This window comes from Callithrix jacchus, chromosome 5, assembly GCF_049354715.1.
Source record: "Callithrix jacchus isolate 240 chromosome 5, calJac240_pri, whole genome shotgun sequence".
Classification (NCBI taxonomy): Eukaryota; Metazoa; Chordata; class Mammalia; order Primates; family Cebidae; genus Callithrix; species Callithrix jacchus.
In genome coordinates this window covers 142,786,100-142,813,587 of record NC_133506.1, presented here as the reverse complement: position 1 = coordinate 142,813,587, position 27,488 = coordinate 142,786,100, and the positions used below count along the sequence as shown (strand labels likewise).

Sequence of the window (27,488 nt, the reverse complement as noted above, 5' to 3'; positions counted from 1 at the left end):
TCTAGCACATGCATTCAAGTTATCCTTTTAAAAGACCAGTTAACACCTTCTCTTTCATAATGTTTTTTTGACCTGAGGGACAAATTTCTCCCGAACTCCTCCTCTGCCTCAATTTCAGCACTTGTTATTGGTCTATTCAGGGATTCGACTACTTCCTGGTTTAGTCTTGGGAGGATGTATGTGTCCAGGAATTTATCCATTTCTTTTGGATTTTCTAGCTTATTTGTGTAGAGGTGTTTATAGTGTTCTCTGATGGTAGTTTGCATTTCTGGGGGATCAGTGGTGATATCTCCTTTATCATATTTTATTCTATCTATTTGATTCTTTTCTCTTTTCTTCATTAGCTAGCTGTCTATTTTGTTAATCATTTTAAAAACAACAGCTCCTGGATGCAGTTTAGTTAGGGCCTGTATTAGGGTGAGGTCTACTTCCTTTGCCAGGAAACATTCTTTCTTTTTGATTTGGGAGTATTGGCAGTATTGTGAGAGACCATAACATTGCTATTGGTTTTCACTGCAGTGCTGAAAGGCACTGGGATAGATTTAACAAGTGTCTCCTTATGTCTTCTAGTCTTTACAGAAGCTTAGCAAGTGAATTTAGAATATGTTCTAAAAAATGTTTTTAATAAAGTTTTCTCTTCCCAATCTTAAAAATGAGTCCTATGAGACCCCTGTTCAACTTTTAGTTCAAAAAGAGAATGTTTTTTTGGCCCGGCGTGGTGACTCATGCTTGTAATCTCAGCACTTTGGGAGGCCGACATGGGCAGCTCATTTGAGGTTAGGAGTTCTTGACCCACCTGGCCAACATGGTGAAACCTCGTCTCTACTAAAAATACAAAAATTAGCCAGATGTGGTGGCATGCACTTGTAATCTCAGCTACTTGGGAGGCTGAGGCAGGAGAATCGCTTGAACGTGGGAGGCGGAGGTTGCAGTGAGCCGAGATTGTGCCCTGCACTCCAGCCTGGGCAACACAGTGAGAGCTTGTATCAAAAAAAAAAAAAAGAGAGAGAGAATTTTTTTGTGTGGAAATATAAGGAATTCAAGTACCTGATACGATGAGAATAGAAGAAACTTGGAGCAGATACTTGAACTGCACAGATGATAGTGACATTTGATAAGTCTGTGGGTTACTCCAACTAGAAAAAGACAAAGGGTGGCCGGGCACTGTGGTTCCTGCCTGTAATCCCAGCACTCTGGGAGGGCAAGGTGGTTGGATCATTTGAGGTCAGGGGTTTGAAACCAGCCTGGCCAACATGGAGAAACTCTGCCTCTACTAAAAATACAAAAACTAGCCAAGTGTCATGGCAGGCACCTGTAGTTCCAGCTACTCCGGAGGCTGAGGCAAGAGAATTGCTTGTACCCAGGAAGTGGAGGTTGCAGTGAGCTCAGATTGAGCTATTGCACTCCAGCCTGGGTGACAGAGTAAGACTCTGTCACAGAAAAAGAAAAAGAAAGAAAGAAAGAAAGAAAGAGAGAGAGAGAAAGAGAAAGAAAGAAAGAAAAGAAAGAAAGAAAGAAGGAAAGAAAGAGAAAGAAAGAAGAAAGAAAGAAAGAAAGAAAGAGACAAAGGGTAAAACTATGGTGGAAGAAGAATGGGCCAAGATCTGTGGAGAGGATTTCATTCTTCTAGAAATCCGTCAAGGTCATTCAACAGAAATGCAATGGAGAAAATGAAATACATTCAAACTCTCTTTTCTTATCTGCTTGAAAGATTCCACGTAAGCTTGACAATAGTACAGTGTGTTTTTGCAGATGTGTGCTCTATAGGATGTTGTGTTTTTCTCGCGTTACTACATACCAGTTACGCGAAGTTTGTCTGTACCAACCACAACTTCCTTCTCATCCACAGTAAACAGTGGCTTGCCGTTGTTGGAGTTGATCTGAAACTGTTGACTCTGGACTTCTACCATTTTGGGACCTGAAGAATTAATTAAAACAGTTTATTATAAACTGTTCACTACAAGCAGTGTGAAAATCTTTAATTTTACACATGCCATGTCACTGAACAATATCAAATAACTAAAGATTTGGTTTTTGTTACCACTAGGGATATTGATTGACTCTGTGATTAAACTTTGCAACTTTTAAGTCTAAATCTATTGTATTATTAAAATTAATTCACGTCAAATATATGTTAACCTATATCAACAAATGTACAAATATATTATTTAAGAGCTGCTTCTTTAAGATTTTAAATACTTGCCCCAAATAGTTCTCCTATTCATGGTTAAACTTGTATTCTTTTGGTTATTAAGCACCTAAGAATCTTGCATTCCGAAATGTGAGATTTGTGAAAGACCATCTTACAAACGGCTCACTTTAACAGTCAAAGTTAAGCCGGCAGATGAATCATTTCCGAATCTCTTCTCTGCCATTGTTCTCAGAAGAGCTGCTCGCCCCTGACTCCACAGGGAAAACAGTCATCACTGTGGAGGAACACCTTCCTGTTTTTGCCCTTCCCCTAAGACATTTTTGTCTTTTCCGGCATGCCTTATGTTTCACTTTTGGGTCCAAGCTTACTCCCTTCACCTGAGCTCTAGACCCATTTCTTTCCAGCTCTTTCATCTATTCAGCAGGCGTTTTGTGGGTGCCCGCTCACGCTGTGACGTTCAGGCGGTGAGGGTGAGGTCACGAACACTTGGCACTCAACATATGTGTTCCCCAATTCTTCTTTCATGCTTCCACTTTCTAACCCAGGCAGCCTCGTGGATTCATCTCGCTAGAGCCCAGCCTTCATCATCTACTTAAGAAACCATGAGTTCCCCAATGTATGTTAGCTTTATACTCTTTCTGTAATAAGTTGAGGCTGGGTGCTGTGGCTCACGCCTGTAGTTCTCGCACTTTTGGAGGCCGAGGGGCACTGATCACCTGAGGTCAGGATTTGAGACCAGCCTGGCCAACATGGAGAAACCCCATCTCTACTAAAAATACAAAAATTAGCCGGGTGTGGTGGTGTGTGCCTGTAATCCCAGCTACCCAGGAGGCTAAGGCAGGAGAATCGCCAGAACTCGGGAGGCGGAGGCTGCAGTGAGTCGAGATCGCCCCAGTGCACTCGCCTGGGCTCCAGAGTGAGACTCCATCTCAAACAAACAAAAACAAACAAACAAATAATAAGTAAGTAGAGAAAATAAGTTGTATCTTGTAAGTTTTGTGTGCATGTCCCTTTGACCCTAAGAGTTCTCGTAAAAATTTTTGGATACCTGGTAGAAATTAAGTAAAGCCTTTCTATTAATGCATTGATCAGTTTTGGACATGGTCATCCAATTGTTCTTATATAATTTTATTAATTTGTATTTAAAACTCTCCAGTGAGCATTTAAAGAAATAAATATTTTTGGTGAGAGTTCCGGTTATAAAGCTTTTTTCTCTACATTATATCTCCTTTTCTTTCTTTCTTTTTTTTTTTGACGGAGTTTCGCTCTTGTTACCCAGGCTGGAGTGCAATGGTGCGATCTTGGCTCACCACAACCTCCGCCTCCTGGGTTCAAGCAGTTCTCCTGCCTCAGCCTCCTGAGTAGCTGGGATTACAGGCACGCGCCACCATGCCCAGCTAATTTTTTGTATTTTTAGTAGAGACGGGGTTTCACCATGTTGACCAGGATGGTCTCGATCTCTTGACTTCGTGATCCACCCGCCTCGGCCTCCCAAAGTGCTGGGATTACAGGCTTGAGCCACCACACCCGGCCATATCTCCTTTTCTTTACTCTCTTTTTCTTTTTAAAGCTTCACTTTATTTTTTGGTATTTGTATGTTTCTCTCCCCCATCTGAGACTCAGAGTTCCTTTTACCTCTTCTAGGTCACTGATATGCCTAGGTATTTATTATATAAATGCTGATTTGCATTTAATGGTGACTATGAAGTTATCTGACTTGCAAATTGAGAAATAATTGGAATAATTAATCCAGTAAGAGTTCATTGTTTTGCTCACCAGCGGCTTGTCTTATAGGAGGCCTTATTTTTAAGGGGTTGAACTAAGTGACACTTTTTTTCTATAGCTATTACATCAATAAAATATTCAACAAATAAGTTTAGTTTCATAGTAAGTCTGAGTAGCAGTTTGATTCCGTGGTCCACTAAAAAGAAAAGCATGTGAGCCTGGTTTCACAATTTGCTAAGTGCTGTGAAGCAAGCATGAGAGAGTCTTGACTAGGAATTCATGGTCCATCCATCGAGGCTAAGAGCAGCGTCCGGAGATGGCGATGCCTGAAGTGGCAGGGAAGGAAGAGCTCATGCTTTCCTGATGAAGGAAGAACAGTCCTCTCCAGGTAAAGGAAACTGCTTGAGCTAAGGCAGAGCAGTGAATAAAATCCCATCTTCACTTTATTAAAAATAGACACTGCATATTCAAATTTAAATATGCTCTCCACTTCAGAGGAAGGTGTACTGTTCTTCAATAGTTATGGAGTTTGTAATTAATTTCTAACTTTTATTAATATGCTAGCAGTTTTTCTAATTGGACATGGATTAGAGCTGAGGATGTAATCATCTTTTGCCGTCAAGGTCTTTAAGAAATAAAATACAAATTCTACCTTGTTGATAGGAAAAGAGTTATCTGTACAGCACCATTTTTAATGAGAGGCTTTGGTACAAAGAAAAAAAGTTAATGGTTTTGTGATCTGATTAATTAAGTTTGGGAAATTAACTTAAGCATTTTTCTAGTGAAAATACCATCAAATTCTTCCTTACATACATACAATGCGTCTCATTAGCAACTTTTTTTGTTCCTCGGGGTATCTTTAATTTAAAATAAAATCATTTAGAAACAAATATCACAAAGTCCTTTAAAAAAAGGAAACGTATATTCTGCTGTTGCAAATATGGGAGGACAGAGAAAGGACTGGAATGGAAGCACAAAACTGTGCTTGTTAGCTCTCCTACTTCGTGGTACAATCTTGTATTATACAGTTCCACTTTATAAGCCTGGCACTAATGACCTTTACTTGTGTTAAATAAACTAAAATAAAATAAGAGGCCAGGCTTGAGAATCCCTGATCAGACAAAGCTAGTTATGCTATGCCAGTGAAACTTAGGTTATTTCTAGTAAATGTCCCCGAAAATCATAAGCAAAACTTATGTAGCCTTCCAAAAGTGCTGTAAGATGATGGCTTATTTATTTATTTATTTTTTGAGACAGAGTCTTGCTCTGTCACCCAGGCGTACAGTGGCATGATCTCAACCCACTGCAACCTCCGCCTCCTGGGTTCAAGCGATTCTACTGCCTCAGCCTCCTGAGTAGTGCCCACTACCACTCCTGGCTGATTTTTGTATTTTTAATGGAGATGGAGTTTTGCCATGTTGCCCAGGCTGGTCTTGAACTCCTGGCCTCAAGTGATCCACCCATCTCAGCCTCCCAAAGTTCTGGGATTACAGGCATGAGCCACCATGCCCAGCCAGATACCCACTTTTAACCATCTGGAAAACCTGACTGTAATAACCAATCATTGTAAAGGTTAAACAACCTCCTCATTTTTGCCATATATATATACATATGTGTATATGTACCAGCCTATAGTGCCTGAGTTCCCTCTTACCACAAATTGAAGTCTCCTGGTTTGAGAACTGTTTTTTGTATGCACAATAAATTTTTAAATTTAAAATTTGATTTGATTGATTTTTGACCTCGGTATACCTGATTCCGTTTTTTCAGGTCGATCTGTCACGTCCATGTACCATGAGTCATGGACCTACAATGACTAGGCAAGGGCCCCATGCTGTTCATAGCAAATGCCTTGGATGGATCCCCTTTGTTTATTCCTGGCTGGCTTTGTTGAAGTTCTGCCATCTGTCTTGGCTGCTAAACTGTGGCTTTGTCTCCCACTTATGATGATCTCTATGACCCATCAGACCTTTGAGGTCATGACTCCAACTTGGGCTTGAAACTTTTTCTACTTTAGACCACTCTTGATGGGTCATCTTGCCTCATCCATCCCTTAGACCACTATCCGATCTGCCAACTGGGTTCTCAGCCCATCCCATCCTCCACAGTCTTTTATTCGTTCCTCTCTTCATTTATTTAACAAATATGTATTGTATAGCCTATTAAATATAAAAGGGAAGCCTGAATTATGAATTGTGGCATTAACTGAATTGAAAAAATTCTAATTCCAGTGAGTGAATCAATTATACATGTATTTCTTGAAATATTACATAGCCTTAAAATAATGCTATGGTTTTTTTTTATAATTTCATAGCATTATTAAATTGGAAAAGGATGGACTCCTGGGTGGTTGATTACCATGCTGGCTATATAGTAATCACTTTCCCAAAAGCTCATCCCTAAACTCTAAGGAATAGCTTCACAGCTATAAAAATCCCACATAAACCACACCCTTGCATTACTTAAAGGCAGAACTGTGAGTTGAGGGAGAAAAATTAACAAGTGCCAGGACTACAACTGCTCACACACCTGCTCTATCACAGGCTACGGTGAGCGAAGGCCATGGGGAGCACAGTTGAGGGGCCTTAGTGAGAGGCCACTTAGCGAATGGACAAAAGTAATGCAGGTAATGAATGCTAAAAGAGCTGTGATAAAAATCCTGATATCAGACAAAGTGAAATTCAAGTCAAAAGCATTAAATATGACAACAAAATTCAATGCTAAACTTACAACCCACACAGACATATCCCACAAATATCACACCAACTACCTTTATGAAACAAAAATAGAAAATGTAAGGACCCATACAACACACGGATAGCACTAGATTTAATACATCACTTTCAGTACAAGACAGGTCAAGTGACTGACAAGTAAGTGATGAGATGTCTAAAAACTGCACAAGGCAAGTCTTATGACATAGACCGAACATGAAGCTATTACAATGGAGGATACACACTGTCCTCAAGTGCCCATGGCACATTTACGGAAACTCATCACATATCAGGGCACAAGGTGAACATCAGTGACTTTCATAACGTAGAAAGACCACGGATAATACTCCCTAAACACAATGCAATAAATCTAGAATTTGCTGACACAAATGAAAAGACAGAAAGTCCATTCACCGAGAAATTTAAAAGTCTCTTTTTAAATAACTTTTGGGTAAAATACAAAAAGAAATTACAGAATTACAGAAAATAACGACATTGAAAACACTGTGTTTTAGAATCTGTGGCATGCATGTAAAGCATGACAAGCAGAAAATTCATTGTACTAAACATCTCTGTCAATAAAAATATGAATTGGCCAGGTGTCCTAGCTCACATCTGTAATGCTAGCACTTTGGGAGGCTGAGGTGGGTGGATCATGTGAGGTCAGGAGTTTGGGACCAGCCTGGCTAACATAGTGAAATCCCGTCTATACTAAAAATACAAAAATTAGCTGGGCGTGGTGGTGCATGCCTGCAATCCCAGCAGGCTGAGGCAGGAGAATTGCTTGAACCTGGGAGGCTGGGGCTGCAGTGAGCCAGGACGGTGCCATTGTACTCCAGCCTGGACAACAGAGTGAAAACTCCGTCTCAAAAACAAAAAGGACTAAGTTCCTAATTCAAAAGCCTAGAAACAGAGCAATAAAGTGAGTCAAAAGAAAGAAGCACAAGGAAGGAAATAATAAAGATAAAAGCAGAAATTAACAAGGAAGAAAACAGTATAAAAGAGATCTAATAAATCAAAATTCTGTTTTTTTAGAAAATTACCAAAATAAACAAAACACTAGCTAAGTTGATAAAAATGAGAAAACACAAATACACAAAATATGGAATGACAAGTGAAAAACAGCCATTGAATTAGAAGAAATAAAAAAACAGGTACTACTATGCAGACCTCTCTGCAAATAAGTTTGAACACCATAATGAAACAGGCAGTTTTATAGGGAAATAGAGATTGCTGAAACTGACCTCATGAAATTAGAAAGTTTAATCCGACTTGTGTTTACAGAAGAAATGGGGAAGTTGAAAAACTACCCCCAAAACAGAAGCAAGCACAGATGGTGTCACAAGTGAATTCTAACAGACCTTCAAAGGCTGGATAGTCTCAAATGCTCTGTAAATTACTCCAGGGTATTGAAATTAAATAACTTTAACACTGATACCTAAATGAGAAAAGCAAGCACAAAGAAAAAAATACTAAAAGCCAGTATCACTCGTGAATGCAAAAAATTCTAAATACAAGTATCAGAAAGAAGCAGAAGGCAACACCACATTAAGAAAATAATATACCTTGGGCCGGGCGCGGTGGCTCAAGCCTGTAATCCCAGCACTTTGGGAGGCCGAGGTGGGTGGATCATGAGATCAAGAGATCGAGACCATCCTGGTCAACATGGTGAAACCCCGTCTCTACTAAAAATACAAAAAATTAGCTGGGCATGGTGGTGCGTGCTTGTAATCCCAGCTACTCAGGAGGCTGAGGCTGGAGAATTGCCTGAACCCAGGAGGCGGAGGTTGCGGTGAGCCGAGATCGCCATTGCACTCCAGCCTGGGTAACAAGAGCAAAACTCTGTCTCAAAACAAAAAAAGAAAATAATATACCTTGATTAAGTGATATGTATTCCAGGAATGCAAGGTTGACTTTAAGTAAGGAATGATTAACATTATACTAATTAATCTAATTAAAATAAATCAGATTATCTTCATAGATGTTGAAAAAGTATTTGGCAAAATTCTGCACATATTTATGATCAATGAACATTCTAGAAAATAGGTATTGAGGGATGCTGTCTTAACATAGTAACGTAGATGTATTTTAATTGTAAGGCAAATATCTTATTTAATACAGAAAGACTAGAAGCATTTCCACTACAGTTGGAAACAAGGCAAGGATATCCACTTTGTCTACTGCTACTCAACATTGTGGAGCAGAGGTTTTAGTCAATGAAACTTATTGATAAAGTAAAATCAATTAGAGGTGTGTGACTGAGTAAGTAAAATTGTCTATTTGCAGATGATATAATAGTGTATCTGACAAACCTCAAAGTCTCTGATAAAAGTAACTCAGCTGCTGGGCTCTGTGGCTCACACCTGTAATCCCAGCACTTTGGGTGGCTGACACAGGAGGATCAGGTGAGGTCAGGAGTTTGAAACCAGCCTGGCCAACATGGAGAAACCCTGTCTCTACTAAAACTACAAAAACTAGCCAGGAGTGGTGGCATGTGCCTGTAATCCCAGCTACTCAGGAGGCTGAGGCAGGAGAATCGCTTGAACCCGGGAGGCAGAGATTGCAGTGAGCTGAGATCATGCCATTGCACTCTAGCCTGGGCAACAAGAGTAAAACCCCATCTCAAAAAAAAAAAACAAAAAACTCAACCAATAAAAAAATTCAGCAAACCAGCAGGATATAAAATTAACATACAATAAATAACTTCAATACATATAAACAAAAGTTAAAATAAATAATAGTGGAGAAAATGCTGTTTACAATAACAACAAAGATGATTAAAAATTTAGAAATTCATTTAATAAGATATGTGTGAAAAATATATGAGGAAAAATTTGAAATACTGTTGTTTTTTTTTTGAGATGGAGTCTCAGTCTGTCACCAGGGCAGTGGTGCGATCTTGGCTCACTACAATCTCCGCCTCCCAGGTTCAAATGATTCTCCTGTCTCACCCTCCTGAGTAGCTGGGACTACAGGCACATGCCACCATGCCCAGCTACTTTTTGTATTTTTAGTAGTAACGGCATTTCATCATGTTGGCTAGGATGGTCTCGATCTCTTGACTTTGTGATCTGCCCACCTCAGCCTCCAAAGTGCTGGGATTAAGGGCGTGAGCCACTGTGCCTGGCCTGAAATACTTCTAAAAGACACTTGAATAAATGAAAAGACATTCCGCATTTGTGGATAGGGTGACCCAACATGATAGGATGTCATTTCTTCCAGAGTTAATTTATAAATTCAATGCAATCACAGTAATAATGCCGATAAACTATGTTATAGAATTAGCAAATTGATGCAAAAGTTCACATGTAAAAGCAAACATACAAGAATAGCTTGGAAAAAGAAAACACAAGGAAGACAGCCCCACTAGACATTAAAACATACCATGATGTCTCCATAATTAAAAGAATGTGGTAACCAGGCATGGAAACACAAATAGACTAGGGCAAGCTTGTCCAACGTATGGCCTGTGGGCTGCATGCGGCCCAGGACTGCTTTGATTTCGGCCCAATACAAAATTGTAAACTTTCTTAAAGCATTATGGGATTTGCAATTTTTATTTTTAGCTCATCAGCTATCGTTAGTGTATTTTATATGTGGCCTAAAACAATTATTCTTCTTCCAATGTGGCCCAGGGAAGCCAAAAGATTGGACACCACTGGAGTAGTGGGATAAATTAGAAAGTAAATAGTTAGACCCTGATAGACATAGAAATCTAGTATATGATAATGACAGCATTTCAGTTTAAAGACGGACTTGTTTTTTTTTGAGACAGATTCTCACTCTATCACACAGGCTGGAGTGCAGTGGTGCAATCTTGGGTCACTGCAACCTCTGCCTCCCAGGTTCAAGTGATTCTCCTGCCTCAGCCTCCCCAGTAGCTGGGATTATAGGCATGCACCATCGTGCCTGGTTAATTTTTGTATTTTTAGTAGGGACGGGGTTTCACCATGTTGGCCAGTCTGGTCTTGAACTCCTGACCTCAGGTGATCCACATGTCTCGTCCTCCCAAAGTGCTGGGATTATAGGTGTGAGCTGCCGTGCCTGGCCTAAAGATGGACTTTTAAGTAAATGATGTTGAGATAACAACTTAGAAGGGATAAAATGAGATTCATATTTCATACCACATAAGAATAAACTTCACATAAACTAGGGATCTAAGTGTTAAAAAGTGAAATAATGCAAACACTACAAGAAAACACAGGTGAATTCGTTTTTAACCTTGGTACAGAAAAGTCTTTGAAGCAATGACTCAAAATCTAGAAGCAATGAAAAAAAGATTCTATATTTGAATACATAACAATAACGAGTAAAAATAAAAGTGTTACATGATTAAAAATACCTGATTAAGTTAGACAACAACATAAAAGGTGGATAAAAAGTGTTAGCAACATATACCCTGGACCGAAAGCTAATATGCCTAATTGGTAAAGAATTCTTAACAATTGAGGAATAAAAGACGACAATTCTGATAGAAAAATGGGAAAAAAGTCCTGAGAAGACAATCCACAACGAAGATACAAAAATGGCCCTCAAACTTCTGAAAAAAATATTCAAACATGCTCATCATACAGAAATGCAAATTAAAAGAACACTGGCATGCCCTTTCTCACTTGTGAGAGTGGAAATAATTTAGGACACATTTTGTTGGTGAGGCTGTCAGAAAATACGCTCTCCTACACTGCTGCTGGGGATCTAAATTGTTACCACCTTCTAGAGAAAAATTTGATAAAATTGAACAAAACTAAGTATGTACATACCAACAATCCTATTTCTAGGAATCTACCCTGAGGATATACCTCCAAAAATCTAAAATATATATGCAATTGTTATTCTTTGTGACATAATTGCACAATAGTGAGAAAAACCTAAATGTTAATATATATGGGTGAATAGTTGAATAACCATGGTAAAGCCACATAATGGAGTACTATGCAGCTGTGAAAAATAAGGAAGGCTTCTATGAATTAATATGGAGTAATTTTGAGGACATACTATTAAGTGAAAAAGTAAAAGTAAAGTTCAAAAAACTACCTACTGTATTTATGCTTATGCAAGTATGAAGGGAGCCTAAGAAACCATACATGTATATTCATTTTTTTTGCAAATAGAATAGAGGAAGGATAAACCTAATATTGAAGAGACAGGCTACTTAGAGGGTTTGGATGAGCAAGAGGCAGGAAGCGGGTGGGGACTGAGGCAGAAGGGATGAAGAGGAAGTCACACTGTTTTGACTGTATCTTTTTGTTCAGATCTGAGTCTGCAACCAATGGTAATGATGCATGCACCCCACTGCTGCACACATCCTCCAAAATAGACACCGTGCTATCCTGTCCTTCAAATAAATTTCCCTTTATCTTTTTATAAACTGTGGTTTCCAAAATATGGTAACCTCTGTACTTTTAAACATAAACAAATATTTTTGGATTGACTATTGACTAATATTCAGAGCAATTACAGAAATTCAGCATTATCCTTTGGAATTAAGAATTAAGAACTGGTTTGGAAGATAATTTATTCTATTTCCCCCGGTTGCAAAAGCACATCTCACGGTGCCAGTTGCTTTTTTCTGAAGGAACATCTATTTTTTGACTGGACGTTCGGGTGATAATACATCATCATAGAAAGTTGTTTTTCTTCCCTTTAGTTGGGGCACTGGAAAATGCACTCACATTGGTTTTCTCTCTTACATGTTATTTTCAGTCGGTTTTTCCAGCTGCTGCAGCTGCTAGTCTTACCTTCCTACAGCTGAGGGCTTTTATTTTTAATGAAAGTGTTCAGTAGCCTCAAGTGAAAGTAACTTGTCTCTTGGCCCAGCGCTGTTTATTTCAGTATATTTCAATTTGTGGCTTTCCCAGGGCAGCCCTGGGTTCAATACAAAGTTGGGCCAGGTAGATTTTCTGGAAGCCTTCCTGGCTTAGAAGGCTACTGGTGCTGAGGGTGGCAGATGTGGTTCTCTCCTCCTCCCCAAGCATGCATTAAAGTAAATTAACCTTTGAAGAAACTGTTATTTATTTGTAACGAACTAGGAGGAAAGCTTTGAAGAGAAACCTTTCATTTATTCTTAGGTCTACAGGCATCATTCCAAATGTTTCTTCCATCGAGTTCAATCATTGGAAAAAGTCCCTGTTGTTCTTCACAGAAGAGCGGCACATGTCAACCCACACACCACGGGCATCTTCCTCCTCCTCAGAACGATTACATCCCCACCCTTCTTCACTGTTCACAACATTCTCTTTCTTGACTTCAGAATTCCCACTCCTGAAATGCAATCTGTAGCATTGGCTTCTCCATATTCTTGCACTTCTGCTTCTGTTGCGGCCTCTGTAGGCTTGCCCCAGAATTTCTTCTGTATGTGATAATTTGGCACTCGGAAGAACGGAATCAAAGTCCCGGCAGAAATGAACACATTTTTATGTCGGCTTATTCTTCATTGGGCCGATATTGGAGGGTTCGTTAGTCACAACAAGAGGGTGTCAAGCTATTACGTTTTTGATAACACTGATTCCTACGTCATGACACCCCCGGTTCGTCTCCCTTACAGAATTGTTGGCCACCTGCTGGTGCATCCGACAGAAGGACCTGATTACTTCTTTGACAAGGCTATAGAAATCTCCACAAGAGAGGATCAACACAAAAGAGAAAAAGCGCATAAATTCCCACTAGTCCAGAGATTAGGTTCCTGGGAATCAGCTCTCCAGCTGTTTTAGTCATTTTTCTGCAGAACTTTGAGTATTATTAATCAAGTAACTGCTGGAAATTTAAATATCTCTGCTAATGGTTTTTTTTTTAATGTCAGCACTTTCAAAGCCTGTTCCAGTCTTGTGTTTTGAGCTTCTTCTTCCTGTGGCATCTGCAATGGATGCTCCTTCATATTCACATCCTGAGTTGCCACTCTATTTTCTTAGGAAAGTTTCAAAGCAGCAGCCTATATTGTGGTGCCTAGAGAAACACACACTTGAGATAGTACTGACAGTTTTGGCATTGTTGGAAATGGGTTTATAACGTCGGGAAAAATCCACACCAAGACAACGGATTACTCAGCAAGGCTAGTTTACTTCCAGCAGGAACAGTGCAACTCGCAACTCTGTACACCCCAACAGTGTAAAAGCATTTCTGTTTCTCCACATCCTCTCCAGCAGCTGTTGTTTCCTGACTTTTTAATGACTGCCATTCTAACTGGTGTGAGATGGTATCTCATTGTGGTTTTGATTTGCATTTCTCTAATGACCAGTGATGATGAGCTTTTTTCCCCTATGTTTGTTGGCCTCATGAATGTCTTCTTTTGAGACATGTCCGTTCATATCCTTTGCCCACGTTTTGATGGGATTGTTTTTTTCTTGTAAATTTGTTTAAGTTCCTTGTAGATTCTAGATATTAGCCCTTTGTCAGATGGATAGACTGGAAAAATTTTCTCCCATTCTCTAGGTTTCTTGTTCGCTCTGATGATAGTTTCTTTTGCTGCGCAGAAGCTCTTTAGTTTAATTAGATCCCATTTGTCAATTTTGGCTTTTGGTGCCATTGCTTTTGGTGTTTTAGTCTTGAAGTCTTTGCCCATGCCTATGTCCTGAATGGTATTGCCTGGGTTTTCTTCTAGGGTTTTTATGGTGTTGGGTCTTATGTTTAAGTCTTTAATCCATCTGGAGTTAATTTTTGTGTAAGGTGTAAGAAAGGAGTCCAGTTTCAGTTTTCTGCACATGGCTAGCCAGTTTTTTCAACACCATTTATTGAATAAGGAATCCTTTCCCCTTTGCTTCTTTTTGTCAGGTTTGTCAAAGATCAGATGATTATAGATGTGTGGTGTTATTTCTGAGGCCCCTGTTCTATTCCATTGGTGTCTCTCTCTCTCTCTCTCTCTCTCTCTCTCTCTCTCTCTATATATATATATATATATATATATATATATATATATATATATATATATCTGTTTTGGTAACAGGATCATGCAGTTTTGGCTACTGTAGGCTTGTAGTATAGTTTGAAATCAGGTAGCATGATGCCTCCAGCTTTGTTCTTTTTGCTTAGGATGGTCTTGGCTATATGGGCTCATTTTTTTGGTTCCATATGAAATTTGAACTAGTTTTTTGTAATTCTGTGAAGATAGTCCATGGTAGCTTGATGGAGATAGCAATGAATCTATAAATTACTTTGGGCAGCATGGCCATTTTCATGATATTGATTCTTCCTATCCATGTGTATCGTATATTTTTCCATTTGTTTGTGTCCTCTCTTATTTCCTTGAGCAGTGGTTTGTAGTTCTCCTTGAAGAGCTCCTTCACATCCCTTGTAAATTGTATTCCTAGGTAATTTTTTTTTTTAGATGGAGTCTCACTCTGTCACCTGGGCTTGAGTGCAGTGGCGTGATCTCAGCTCACTGCAACCTCCACCTCCCAGGTTCAAGCAATTCTCCTGCCTCAGCCTCCCCAGGAGTTGAGATTATAGGAACCCACCACTATGCCCAGCTAATTTTTTGTATTTTTAGTAGTGACAGGGTTGCACCATGTTGGCCAGGCTGGTCTCAAACTCCTGACTTCGTGATTCACCTGGCTTGACCTCTCAAAGTGTTGGGATTACAGGTGTGAGCCACTGCAGCCAGTCAGACATTTTATTCTCTTTGTAGCAACTGTGAATGGGTGTTCACTCATGATTTGGCTCTCTGTTTATTTATGATTGATGTCTAGAAATGCTTATGATTTTTGCACATAGATTTTGTATTCTGAGACTTTGCTGAAGTTGCTTAGCAGCTTAAGGAGATTATAGGCTGAGACCATGGGGTTTTCTATATATACAACCATGTCATCTGCAAACAGAGACAATTTGACTTCCTCTATTCCTATTTCAATACCTTTTATTTCTTTCTCTTGCCTGATTGCCCTGGCCAGAACTTCCAATACTATGTTCAATAGGAGTGGTGAGAGACGGCATCCTTGTCTTGTGCCAATCTTCAAAGGGAATGCTTCCAGCTTTTGCCCATTCAGTATGATATTGGCTATGGGTCTGCCATAAATAGCTCTTATTATTTTGAGATATGTCCCATCAATACCTAGATTATTGAGAGATTTTAGCTTGAAGTGGTGTTGAATTTTATCAAAGGCCCTTTCTGCATTTATTGAGATAATCATTTGGTTCTTGTCTTTGGTTCTGTTTATGTGATGAATTACGTTTATTAATTTGTGTACATTGAATCAGCCTTGCGTCCCAGTGATGAAGCCAACTTGATAGTGGTGGATAAGCTTTTTGATGTGCTGCTGGTTTCGGTTTGCCAGTATTTTATCAAGGATTTTTGCATCAATGTTCATCAGGGATGTTGAACTGAAATTTTCTTTTTTTGTTGTGTCTCTACCAAGTTTTGGTATCAGGATGATGCTGATCTCATAAAATGAGTTAAGGAAGAATCCCGCTTTTTCTTTCATTTAAAAAAATTATACTTCAAGTTCTGGGGTACATGTGTAGAACATGCAGGTTTGGTACATAGGTATACACATGCCTTGGTGGTTTGCTTCATCCATCCCCCTGTCATTTATATTAGGTATTTCTCCTAATGTTATCCCTCCAGTATCCCCTCACCTCCGGCTATCCCACCTGCCCACCACCCCCGGAGAGGCCCCACACTAAATGCCCACGTGAGAAGTGAGGAAAGATCTAAAAACTACACCTTAACATCACAATTATAAGAACTAGAGGAGCAAGATCAAGCAAATTCAAAAGCTAGTAGAAGACAAGGAATAACTAAGATCAGAGAAGAACTGAAGGAGATAGAGATATAAAAAAATCCTTCAAAAAATCAATAAATCTAGGAGCTGGTTTTCTGAAAAGATCAACAAAATAAATAGACCACTAGCTAGATTAATAAAAAAGAAAAGAGAGAATTGAATAGATGCGATAATTTCCATAGAAATACAAACTACCATCTGTGATTACTACACACACCTCTATGCCTACAAGCCAGTAAATCTAGAAGAAATGCATAAATTCCTGGACACTTACACCCTCCCAAGACTAAACCAGGAAGAAGTTGAATCCCTGAAGAGACCAGTAAAAGTTCTGAAGTTGAGGCAGCAATTAATAGCCTACAACCAAAAAAAGTCCAGGTCCAGATGGGTTCATAGCCGAATTCTACCAGAGGTACAAAGAAGAGCTGGTACCATTCCTTCTGAAACTATTCCAAATAATACAAAACGAGGGAATCCTCTCTAACTCATTTTATGAGACAAACATCATCTTAATATCAAAACCTGGCAGAGACACAACTAAAAAAGAAAGTTTCAGGCCAATATCAATGATGAACATTGATGTGAAAATCCTCAACAAAATAGTGGCAAACTGAATCCAACAGCACATCAAAAAGCGTATCCACTGGCTTCATCCCTGGGATGCAAGGCTGGCTCAACATACACAAATCTGTAAATGTAATCCATCACATAAACAGAACCAAAGACAAAAACCACATGATTATTTCAACAGATGCAGAGAAGCCCTCAACAAAAATCAACTGTCCTTTATGCTAAAAACTCTCAATAAACGAGGTATCGATGGATTGTATCTCAAAATAATAAGAGCTATTTATGACAAACCCACAGCCAATATCATACTGAATGGGCAAAAACTGGAAGCATTCCCTTTGAAAAGTGGCACTAATCAAGGATGCCCTCTCTCACCATTCCTATTGAACATAGTATGGAAGTTCTGGCCAGGGCAATCAGGCAAGAGAAAGAAATAAAGGGTATTTAATTAGGAAAAGAAAAAGTCAAATTGTCTGTATTTACAGATCACATGGTTGTGTGTTTAGAAAACCCCATGGTCTCAGCTCCAAATCTCCTTAAGCTTCTAAGCAACTTCAGCAATGTCTCAGGATACAAAATAAATGTGCAAAAACCCACAAGCATTCCTATACACCAGTAACAGACAAATAGAGAGCCAAATCGTGAGTGAACTCCCATTCACAATTGCTACAAAGAGAATAAAATACCTAGGAATACAACTAACAAGTGATGTGAAGGACCTCTTCACGGAGAACTACAAACCACTGCTCAGGGAAATAAGAGAGGACAAAAACAGATGGAAAAATATTATAAGCTCATGGTTAGGAAGAATCAATATTGTGAAAATGACCATACTGCCATAAGTAATTTATAGATTCAATGCTATCCCCATCAAGATACCAGTGACTTTCTTCACAGAATTGGAAAAAAACACCTTAAACTTCATAGAACCAAAAGAGAGCCCACATAGCCAAGACAATCCTAAGCAAGAAAAATCCAAAAGACAAAAACAAAAACAAAGCAGGAGGCATTATGCTACCTGTCTTCAAACTATACTACAAGGTGACAGTAATCAAAGCAGTATGGTACTGGTACCAAAACAAAGATGTAGACCAATGGAACAGAACAGAGGCCACAGAAGAAATACCACACATCTACCACCATCTGATCTTTGACAAATCTAACAAAAACTAGCAATGGGGAAAGAATTCCCTATTGCATCCATCTTTTTCAATTGTTTGGAATAGTTTCAGAAGGAATAGAACCAGCTCCTCTTTGTACCTCTGGTAGAATTCGGCTGTGAATCCATCTGGTCCTGTACTTTTTTTGTTTGGGAGGCTTTAATTACTCTCTCAATTTCAGAATGTTTAATTGGTCTTTTTATTACTCAGGGATTCTACTTCTTCCTGGTTTAGTCTTGAGAGGGTATATGTGTCCAGGAATTTGTCCATTTCTTCTAGATTTTCTAGTTTGTTTGCATAGAGGTGTTCATAGTATTCTCTGATGGTAGTTTGTATTTCTGTGGGATTGGTGGTGATATCGCCTTCATCATTTTTTATTGTGTCTATTTGATTCTTCTCTCTTTTCTTCATTAGTCTGGCTAATGGTCTATCTACATTGTTAATCTTTTTTTAAAAAAACAGCACTTGGATTCATTGATTTTTTGAAGGCTTTTTCATGTCTCTATCTCCTTCAGTTCTGCTCTGATCTTAGTTATTTTCTTGTCTTCTGTTAGCATTTGAATTTGTTTGCTCTTGCTTTAGTTCTTTTAATTGTGATGGCAGGGTGTCAATTTTAGATCTTTCCCACTTTCTCCTATGCGCATTTGGTGCTATAAATTTCCCTCTAAGCACTGCTTTAGTTGTGTCCCAGAGATTCTGGTACACTGTGTCTTTACTCTCACTGGTTTCAAAGAACTTATTTATTTCTACCTTAATTTTGTTATTTACCCTGTAGTCATTCAGGAGCAGGTTGTTCAGTTTCCATATAGTTGGGCAATTTTGAGTGAGTTTCTTAATCCTGAGTTCTAATTTGATTGCACTGTGATCTGAGAGACTGTTATGATTTCTGTTCTTTGTCATTTGCTGAGGAGTGTTTTACTTCCAATTATGTGGTAAATTTTAGAGTAAGTACATTGTGGTGCTGAGAAGAATGTATACTCTGTTGATTTCGGGTGGAGAGTTCTGTAGATGTCTATTAGGTCCACTTGGTCTTCAGAGCTGAGTTTAAGTTCTGGATATCCTTGTTAATTTTCTGTCTTGTTGATCTGTCTAATATTGACAGTGGGGTTTTCAAGTCTCCCACTATTATTGTATTGGAGTCCAAGGCTCTTTGCAGGTCTCTGTGAACTTGCTTTATAAATCTGGGTGCTCCTGTATTGGGTGCATATATATTTAGGATAATTAGCTCTTCTTGTTGCATTGATCCCTTTACAATTATGTAATGCCTTTGTCTTTTTTGATCTTTGTTGGTTTAAAGTCTGTTTGATCAGAGACTAGGATCACAACCTCTGTTATTTTTGCTTTCCATTTGCTTGGTAAATGTTTCTCCATCCCTTTATTTTGATCCTATATGTGTCTTTGCATATGAGACGGGTCACCTGAATACAGCACATGGATGGGTCTTGACTCTTTATACAATTTGCCAGTCTGTGTCTTTTAATTGGGGCATTCAGCTCATTCACATTTAAGGTTAATATTATTACATGTGAGTTTGATCCTGTCATTGTGACGCTAGCTGGTTATTCTGTATGTTAGGTGATGCAGTTTCTTCATAGTGTTGATTGTCTTTACAATTTGGTATGTTTTTGCAGTGGCTGGTACTAGTGGTTCCTTTCCATGTTTAGTGCTTCCCTCAGGAGCTCTTGTAAGGCAGGCCTGGTAGTGACAAAATCTCTAAGCATTTGCTTGTCTATAAAGGAGTTTATTTCTCCTTTGTGAAGCTTAGTTTGGCTGCATATGAAATTCTAGGTTGACAATTCTTTTCCTTAAGAATGTTGAATACTGGCCCTCACTCTCTTCTGGCTTGTAGAGTTTCTACAGAGGGTTTCACACTGTTAGTCTGATGGGCTTCCCTTTGTGAGTAAACCGACCTTTCTCTCTGGCTGCCCTTAACAGTTTTTCCTTCATTTCAACCTTGGTGAATCTGATGATTATGTGCCTTGGGGTTGCTCTTCTTGAGGAGTATCTTTGTGTTGTTCTCTGTATTTCCTGAATTTGAATGTTTGCCTGTCTTGCTAGGTTGGGGAAGTTCTCCTGGATAATATCCTGAAGAGTGTTTGCCAACTTGGTTCTATTCTCCCCATCACTTTCACGTACACCAGTCAAACATAGCTTTGGTCTTTTGACATAGCCCCATATTTCTTGGCGGCTTTGTTCATTCCTTTTTATTCTGTTTTTCTCTAATCTTGTCTTCATGTTTTATTTCATTAAGTTGATCTTCAATCTCTGATATCCTTTGTTCCACTTGATTGAGTCAGCTATTTATACTTGTGTATACTTCACAAAGTTCTTATGCTGTGTTTTTCAGCTCCATCAGATCATTTATGTTCTTCTCTAAACTGGTTATTCTAGTTAAGAACTCCTCTAACTTTTTTCAAGGTTCTTAGCTACCTTACACTGGGTTAGAACATGCTTTTTTAGCTCAGAGGAGTTTGTTATTACCCACCTTCTGAAGCCTACTTCTATCAATTTGTCAAAATCATTTTCTATCCGGTTTTATTCTCTTGCTGGCAAGAAGCTGTGATCCTTTGAAGGAGACAAGGCATGCCAGTTTTTGGAATTTTCAGCCCTTTTGCACTGGCTTTTTCTCATCTTCATGGATTTATCTACCTTTGGTCTTTGATTTTAGTGACCTTTGGATGGGGTTTTCATGTGGACATCCTTTTTGTTGATGTTGATGCTATTTCTTTCTATTTATTAGCTTTCCTTCTAACAGTCAGGCCCCTCTGCTGAAGGTCTGCTGGAGTTTGCTGGAGGTCTACTCCAGATCCTGTTTGCCTATGTGTCACCAGTGGAGGCTTCAGAACAGCAAAGATTGCTGCCTGTTCCTTGCTCTGGAAGATTTGTCCCAGGGGGGTACCCACCAGATGCCAGACGGAGCTCTCCTGTATGAGGTTTCTGTTGACCCCTGCTGGGAGGTGTCTCCTAATCAGGAGGCACGGGGTCAGGGACCCATTTGAGGAGACATTCTGTCCCTTAGCAGAGCTTGAGCACTGTGGTGGGAGATCTGCAGCTCTCTTCAGAGCCAGCAGGCAGGAATACTTAAGTCTGCTGGAGCTGTGCCCACAGCCACTCCTTCTCCCAGGTGCTCTGTCCCAGGGAGATGGGAGTTTTATCTATAAGCCCCTGACTGGGGCTTCTGCCTTTCTTTCAGAGATGCCCTGCCCAGAGAGGAGAATTCTAGAGGCAGTCTGGCTACAGAGGCTTTGCCAAGCTGTGGTAGACTTTACCCAGTTTGAACTTCCCAGTGGCTTTGTTTATACTGTAAGGGGAAAACCGCTTACTCAAGTATCAGTAATGGTGGATGCTTCTCCCCACACCAAACTTGAGCATCCCAGGTGAACTTCAGAGTGCTGTGCTGGCAGAGAGAATTTCAAACCAGTGGATCTTAGCTTGCTGGGGTCCATGGGGATGGGATCCACTGAGCTAAACCACTTGGCTCCCTGGTTTCAGCCCCCTTTCCAGGGGAGTGAGCTCTTTTGTCTCACTGGCATTCCAGGTACCACTGGGGTATGGAAAAAAAACCTCCAGCAGCTAGCTTGGTGTCTGCCCAAACAACTGTCCAGTTTTGTGATTTAAACCCAGGGCCCTAGTGGTGTTGGCACCTGAGGGAATCTCCTGGTCTACGGGTTGCAAAGACTGTGGGAAAAGTGTATCTGGCTGGAATGCACCATTCTTCAAGGCACAGTCCCTCATGGCTTCCCTTGGCTAGAGGGTGGAGTTCCCTGACCCCTTGCACTTCCCTTTGAAGCAGGGTTGAGGCAGTGCTCCACCCTGCTTTGGCTAATTCTCCGTGGGCTGCACCCACTGTCTAACCAGCCCAATGAGATGAGCCAGATACCTCAGTTGGAAATGCGGAAATCACCTGCCTTCTGCGTTGATCTTGCTGGGAGCTGCAGACCAGAGCTGTTCCTATTCAGCCATCTTGTCAGTCACCTAATCTGTATCTTTTTTTTTTTTGAGACGGAGTTTTGCTCTTGTTTACCCAGGCTGGAGTGCAATGGCGCCATCTCGGCTCACTGCAACCTCCGCCTCCTGGGTTCAGGCAATTCTCCTGTCTCAGCCTCCTGAGTAGCTGGGATTACAGGCATGTGCCATCATGCCCAGCTAATTTTTTGTATTTTTAGCAGAGACGGGGTTTCACTATGTTGACCAGGATGGTCTCGATCTCTTGACCTCGTGATCCACCCGTCTCAGCCTCCCAAAGTGCTGGGATTACGGGCGTGAGCCACCGTGCCTGGCCTAATCTGTATCTTTTAAGTGGAGCATTTAGACCACTTAGATTCAATGTGAATACTGACCTGTGAGGTACTGTTCCAGTTATCATGTTGATTGTTACCTACTAACTTATTTTTCCTTTATTGTGTTATTGTTTCATAACCCTTGTGAATTTTATGCTTTTAGGAGTTTCTATTCTGGTTTGTATTGGCCTTGTGTTAAATTTATAATTCCTTTTAGCATGTTTTAGGGCTAGTCTAGTATTGACAAATTCCATCAGCATTTGCTTTTTTGAGAAAGACTATTTCTCCTTCATTTATGAAACTTACTTTGTTTGGATGCAAAATTTTTGGCTGACAGTTGATCTGTTTAAGGAGACTAAAGTTACCCTAATCCCTTCTGACTTGCAAGGTTTCTGCTTAGAAATTTGCTGTTAGTCTGTTAGGTTTTCCTTTATAGATTTCCTGATGCTTTTGTCTCACTGCTCTGAGAATTTTCTCCTTCATGTTGACTTTAGATAGCTTGGTGACTGTATGCCTCGGTGATGTCTTTTTTGTAATGAGTCTCCCCAAAGTTCTTTGATCTTCTTGTACTTGGATGTCTAAATCTCTAGCAAGGCCAGGAAGGTTTTCAGTGATTCCCTTTAATCCATTTTCCAAACATTTTGTTTTTTCTTTTGTCTCAGGAAACCTAGAATTCTTGGTTTGGCTGTTTTACATAATTCCACATTTTGTGGAGATTTTATTCATTTCTCTAAATTTGTTTTTCTTTATTTTTGTCTGATTCAGTTAATTCAAAAGCATTGTCTTAGAGTTCTGAAATTCTTTCATTTGATCCAGTCTATTGTTTAAACTTTCCACTGCATTTTGTAGTTCCCTAAAGGTGTCTTTCATTTCCAAAAGTTCTGATTTGTTTTTGTTTTTTGATTTACATCTTTAGAGATGTTTTTTTACTCATATCTGGAATTAAAAAAAAAAAACTTCTTCATGTTAGTTTTCACTTTTTTCTTGTATTTCCTTGAGTAACTTAATAATAAACACTTTGAATTATTTATCTGGTATTTCAAAGATTTCATTGGTTTGGATCCACTGCTGGAGAGTAAATGTGAGCTTTTGGAAGTGTTACAAAATCCTGTTTTTTCATTTGGCCAGAGTTTTTTCTCTGGTTCTTTCTCATTTGGGTAGCCTTTTTCTTATAATTATTTTTGAATTTATGTTTTGATTCTATTGGGATGTTTTAAACTTTTGTTCCCCTTGAGTATATGACTTTAACATTTGTAGCTTATTGTCACCTAGCTTTGGCTCTGGGTGCTTTCAGTGGTGAAGAGTCTGTATGAGTTCCTTGGTATACGGAATCTGTGTGATGGCTTTCTCAGATGCTGGTTGTATTGATGACGTGCTGGGTGTGTGAGAAGGTTCACTGTCTCCTGTGGGGAGCTTCCCGCCTGGTTCACGGTATAGGCTGCTCCCCACTGCTTCTTTCAAAGTGTGCTTTAACTTTTTTATTAAGTTGCTTCTTGGGAAAAAGTTTACAGGATAATCTGCTACAGACTGTCTTTCCAAGTGGGAGAGGCATGCTAATTAATAATGCCTCTAATTGCCACCTTGGAAAGAAACCCCCAAGCCCAGAATGTTAAACAACCAGATCTTTTGTGAACTAACTGAGTGAAATCTCACTCATCACCAAGGAGAGGGCACTAAACCAATCACGAGGGATTCATCTCTATGACCCAAACACCTCCCACCAGACCCCAATTCCCACATTGGGGGTTACATTTCAGCATGCAATTTGGAGGGAACAAATATCCAAACCATATCATTCTGTCCCTGCTCCCCCAAATCTCCCATTCTTCTCACATTGTAAAATGTAATCATCCCTTCCCAAAGTCTTAACTCATTTCAGCATGAAGTCTAAAGTCCTAAGTCTCATCTGAGATTTATCTCCTTCTACCTTGAGGATATAAAATACAAACAAATTATTTACTTCCAAGATATGATGGTAGTAGAAGCATTGGGTCAATGTTGCCATTCCAAAAGGAAGAAATCAGCCAAAGGAAAGGGATAATAGACCCCATACAGGTTTCAAACCCAGCAGGACAGTCATTAAATATTAAGGTTCCAGAATATTCTCCTTTGACTCCATGCCCCACATCCAGGGTACACTGATATAGGAGGTGGCACCTCATGGTGGCCAGCTCCACTCCTATGGCTTTACAGGGTGCAGTCCCTGTGGCTTCTCTCATGAGTTGGAGTCCAGTGCCCATGGCTTTTCCAGGCTCAAGATGCAAGTGTCTGGTAGCTCTACTATTCTACGGTCTGGAGGGCAGTGGCTCTCTTCCCATAGCTCCACTAGGCAATGCCCCAGTAGGGACTTTGAGGCTTTCAACCTCACATTTCCTCTCAGCCCTGTTCTAGTAAAGTATCTCTCTGTGGGGACTGTGCCCCTGCAGCATGCCTCGGGCTGGCCATCCAGGCTTTTCTACACATCCTCTGAAACCTAGGTGCAAGCTGCCAAGCTTCCTCTTGCATTCTGTGGTCTGGAGACTTAACACCATGTGGAAGCTACCAAGGCTTATGACTTGCACCCTCCAGAGCTGCGGCCTGAGGAGTATCTGGGGCCATTTGAGCCACAGCTGGAGCTAGAGCAGTTGAGATGTGGGAAGCAGTGTCCCTGAAACCATGACTTCCTCTTAGGCCTCTGTGCCTGGGAGGGAATGGGCTGTCTGGAAGATCTCTGAAATGTCTTCAGGGCCTTTCCCCCATTGTCTTGGATATTAGCACTTGGCTCCCTTTTAGCCATGCTAATCTCTGCAGCATGTGATTGTTCTGCAGCCTGCCTGAATCTTTTCTCTACTGCAGTGCCAATCAGCAAATTTTCCAAACTTTCACACTCTGTTTCCCTTTTAAATATAAATTCAAGTTTTAAGGTTTTTGTTTTTTTTTTGCTCTTATATCTGATTGTAGGTTGTTAGAAGCAGCCAGACTGCTTCTCGAATACTTTGCTGCTTAGAAGTTTCCTCTGCCATATACCCTAAGTCATTGTGTCCTAGGTTGTGGACACAAGGCAGCCAAGCTCTTTGCTAGGGCGTCACACAGGTGATGGGCCTTATTTTCATCTGAGACCTCCTCAGCCTGTTCTTAACTGCCCACATTTCTGTCAGCATTTTGGTCACAGCCACTTATTAAGTCTCTAAGAAGTTCCAAACTTTCCCTCATCTTCCGGTCTTCTTCTGAGCTCTCCAAACTCTTCAAACCTCTGCCTGTAACCCCAGTAGCAAAGCTGCTTCCACATTTTCAGGAATACCTTTATAGCAATGCCTCATTCCTCAGTAGCAATTTTCTGTGTTAGTCGATCCTTACACTGCTATAAAGAAATACCTGATGATGGGTTATTTAGAAAGAAAAGAGGTTTAATTGGCTCACAGTTCTGCAGGTTGTAAAAAGCATGGCTTCGGCATCTGCTTCCGGTGAGGGTCTCGGAAAGCTTCCTATCATTACAGAAGGCAAAGAGGGAGCAGGGGCATCACATGGTAACAGTAGGAGCAAGGCAGAAGAGGGAGGTCCCAGATTCTTTTCAACGACCAGATCTCATGTGAACTGAGTGATAACACACTCATCACCAAGGGTATGGTGCTAAGCCATTTAAGAGGCATCCCCCCCACCCCCCGCCCCGCCAATGATACAGTAACTTCCATTAGGCCCCATCTTCAACATTGGGAATCACATTTCACCATGAGATTTGGAGGGGACACACATCCTAATCATGTCAGAATTTAATTGGGATTTTTGGTTTTGACTGTATTAAATGACAGTTGTTTTCACTGGTTTTGTAGAAAATAGTTATTCATTTAAATAAATGAGATTAATGTGGCTAGTTCACATAAATTACATTTTAACACCCAAACTGGCAAAATTTACCTTCTTTCAGGAAATATGAGACTGGAAGGGTTTCAACTGTGGGAAGTCATGTACTGATAAAAACCTTGGATTTGGTGAGCGTGGTGATATTTCCTAGCTCAAGGTTCTCAATATAACAGAGACTTTCCAACTAAAGATTTACTAGAAATCACTAATTTAATCACTTTATCAGGCATGAGACACCGAAGTTAAAACTAGAGATCTGAGGCGAACAGTTCATACCAAAGAAATTTTGGTGTGTACCTTCTTTTTTTTTCTTTTTAGAGATGGTCTCACTTTGTCACCCAGGCTGGAGTGCAGTGGTGTGACCATAGCTCACTGAAGGCTTGAACTCCTAGGCTTAAGCAATCTTCCTGCCACAGCCCCCCCGCATGCTGGGATTACAGGTGTGAGCCACGGCATCTGACCTTTTTTTTTTTTTTAAATGTATAACCCCTGGTAATTCCTTGGTGACAATAATGAAATGGAAACTATATTTGCAGAACTAGAACAGTTACTGGCATGACATAATTTCAAGAAATCTGATTAGAGAGGAGGGCCAGTGGAAGCAGCTGGATGAGAGGAGTTCGTTCTCAGTCTTTCCTGTTTTGACTTCTCTGATAACTAGCTGTGTGCTCTTGAGCAAATTCACTGGTCAGGGCTTCAGTTTTTTCATCTATGAAATGAGAGGCAGGTTTATATTATATCTAAAGTCCCTGGTGTGAGATATGAAAATCCACATCTAACAAAATGATAAACAGAGGAATGTGTATTTGTGCTAATTAATTTTTATAGGAATATAAGAAGATTATTCTACTTTTGTAGCTTCTAAGAAATAATTACATACTCTTTATTTATTATTACTTGATAGCATATAAGGTAGCCATAATCAGTCAACAAATATTTGTTGAAATGAATGAGAAAAAAAATGGCAAAAATTCCTCAAACGCTTGAAAGCTACAGGCAGTTAAAGATTTTCAAGAAATTATGGTAAAGATATATGATAATACTGTGTAATTTATCATGGAAGTATTTGTTTCAGAGACCTCTTAAGAATGTATACGCAGGAAAAACGGGTTCATTTCCTGATCCATTGAACTTAATTATTAAACAAAACTTCTAAGCCACAAAGAGATACAATTTATGATCAACAGTAAGTTATAGAACAGAGAATAAAGCACAGAACACCTTGTATAAGTATAATTAAAAGGAATCATCAGATTAACATACGGCTGTGATTTCCTATGTAACATTATTCTCTTTTGTAAAAATAGCCATTAAAAAGAGAGACATTGGAGGTT

General features: G+C 39.8%; 1 protein-coding gene and 1 long non-coding RNA gene across 7 annotated transcripts in view; one reads left to right on the top strand and one right to left on the bottom strand.

Annotated features, from left to right (window-relative positions):
- The window catches only part of SGCG (sarcoglycan gamma), a 149,957-nt gene that overhangs the window by 48,092 nt on the left and 74,377 nt on the right, over positions 1-27,488 (bottom strand). For all 5 annotated transcript variants that reach the window (XM_078375173.1, XM_078375174.1, XM_002748898.6 and 2 more), the window contains exon 5: positions 1,799-1,918. In XM_078375173.1, the coding sequence (XP_078231299.1) occupies positions 1,799-1,918 (120 nt within the window). The remainder of the gene's footprint in view (positions 1-1,798; positions 1,919-27,488) is intronic.
- The window catches only part of LOC103793460 (uncharacterized), a 62,262-nt gene that overhangs the window by 5,393 nt on the left and 29,381 nt on the right, over positions 1-27,488 (top strand). The window lies entirely within an intron of this gene.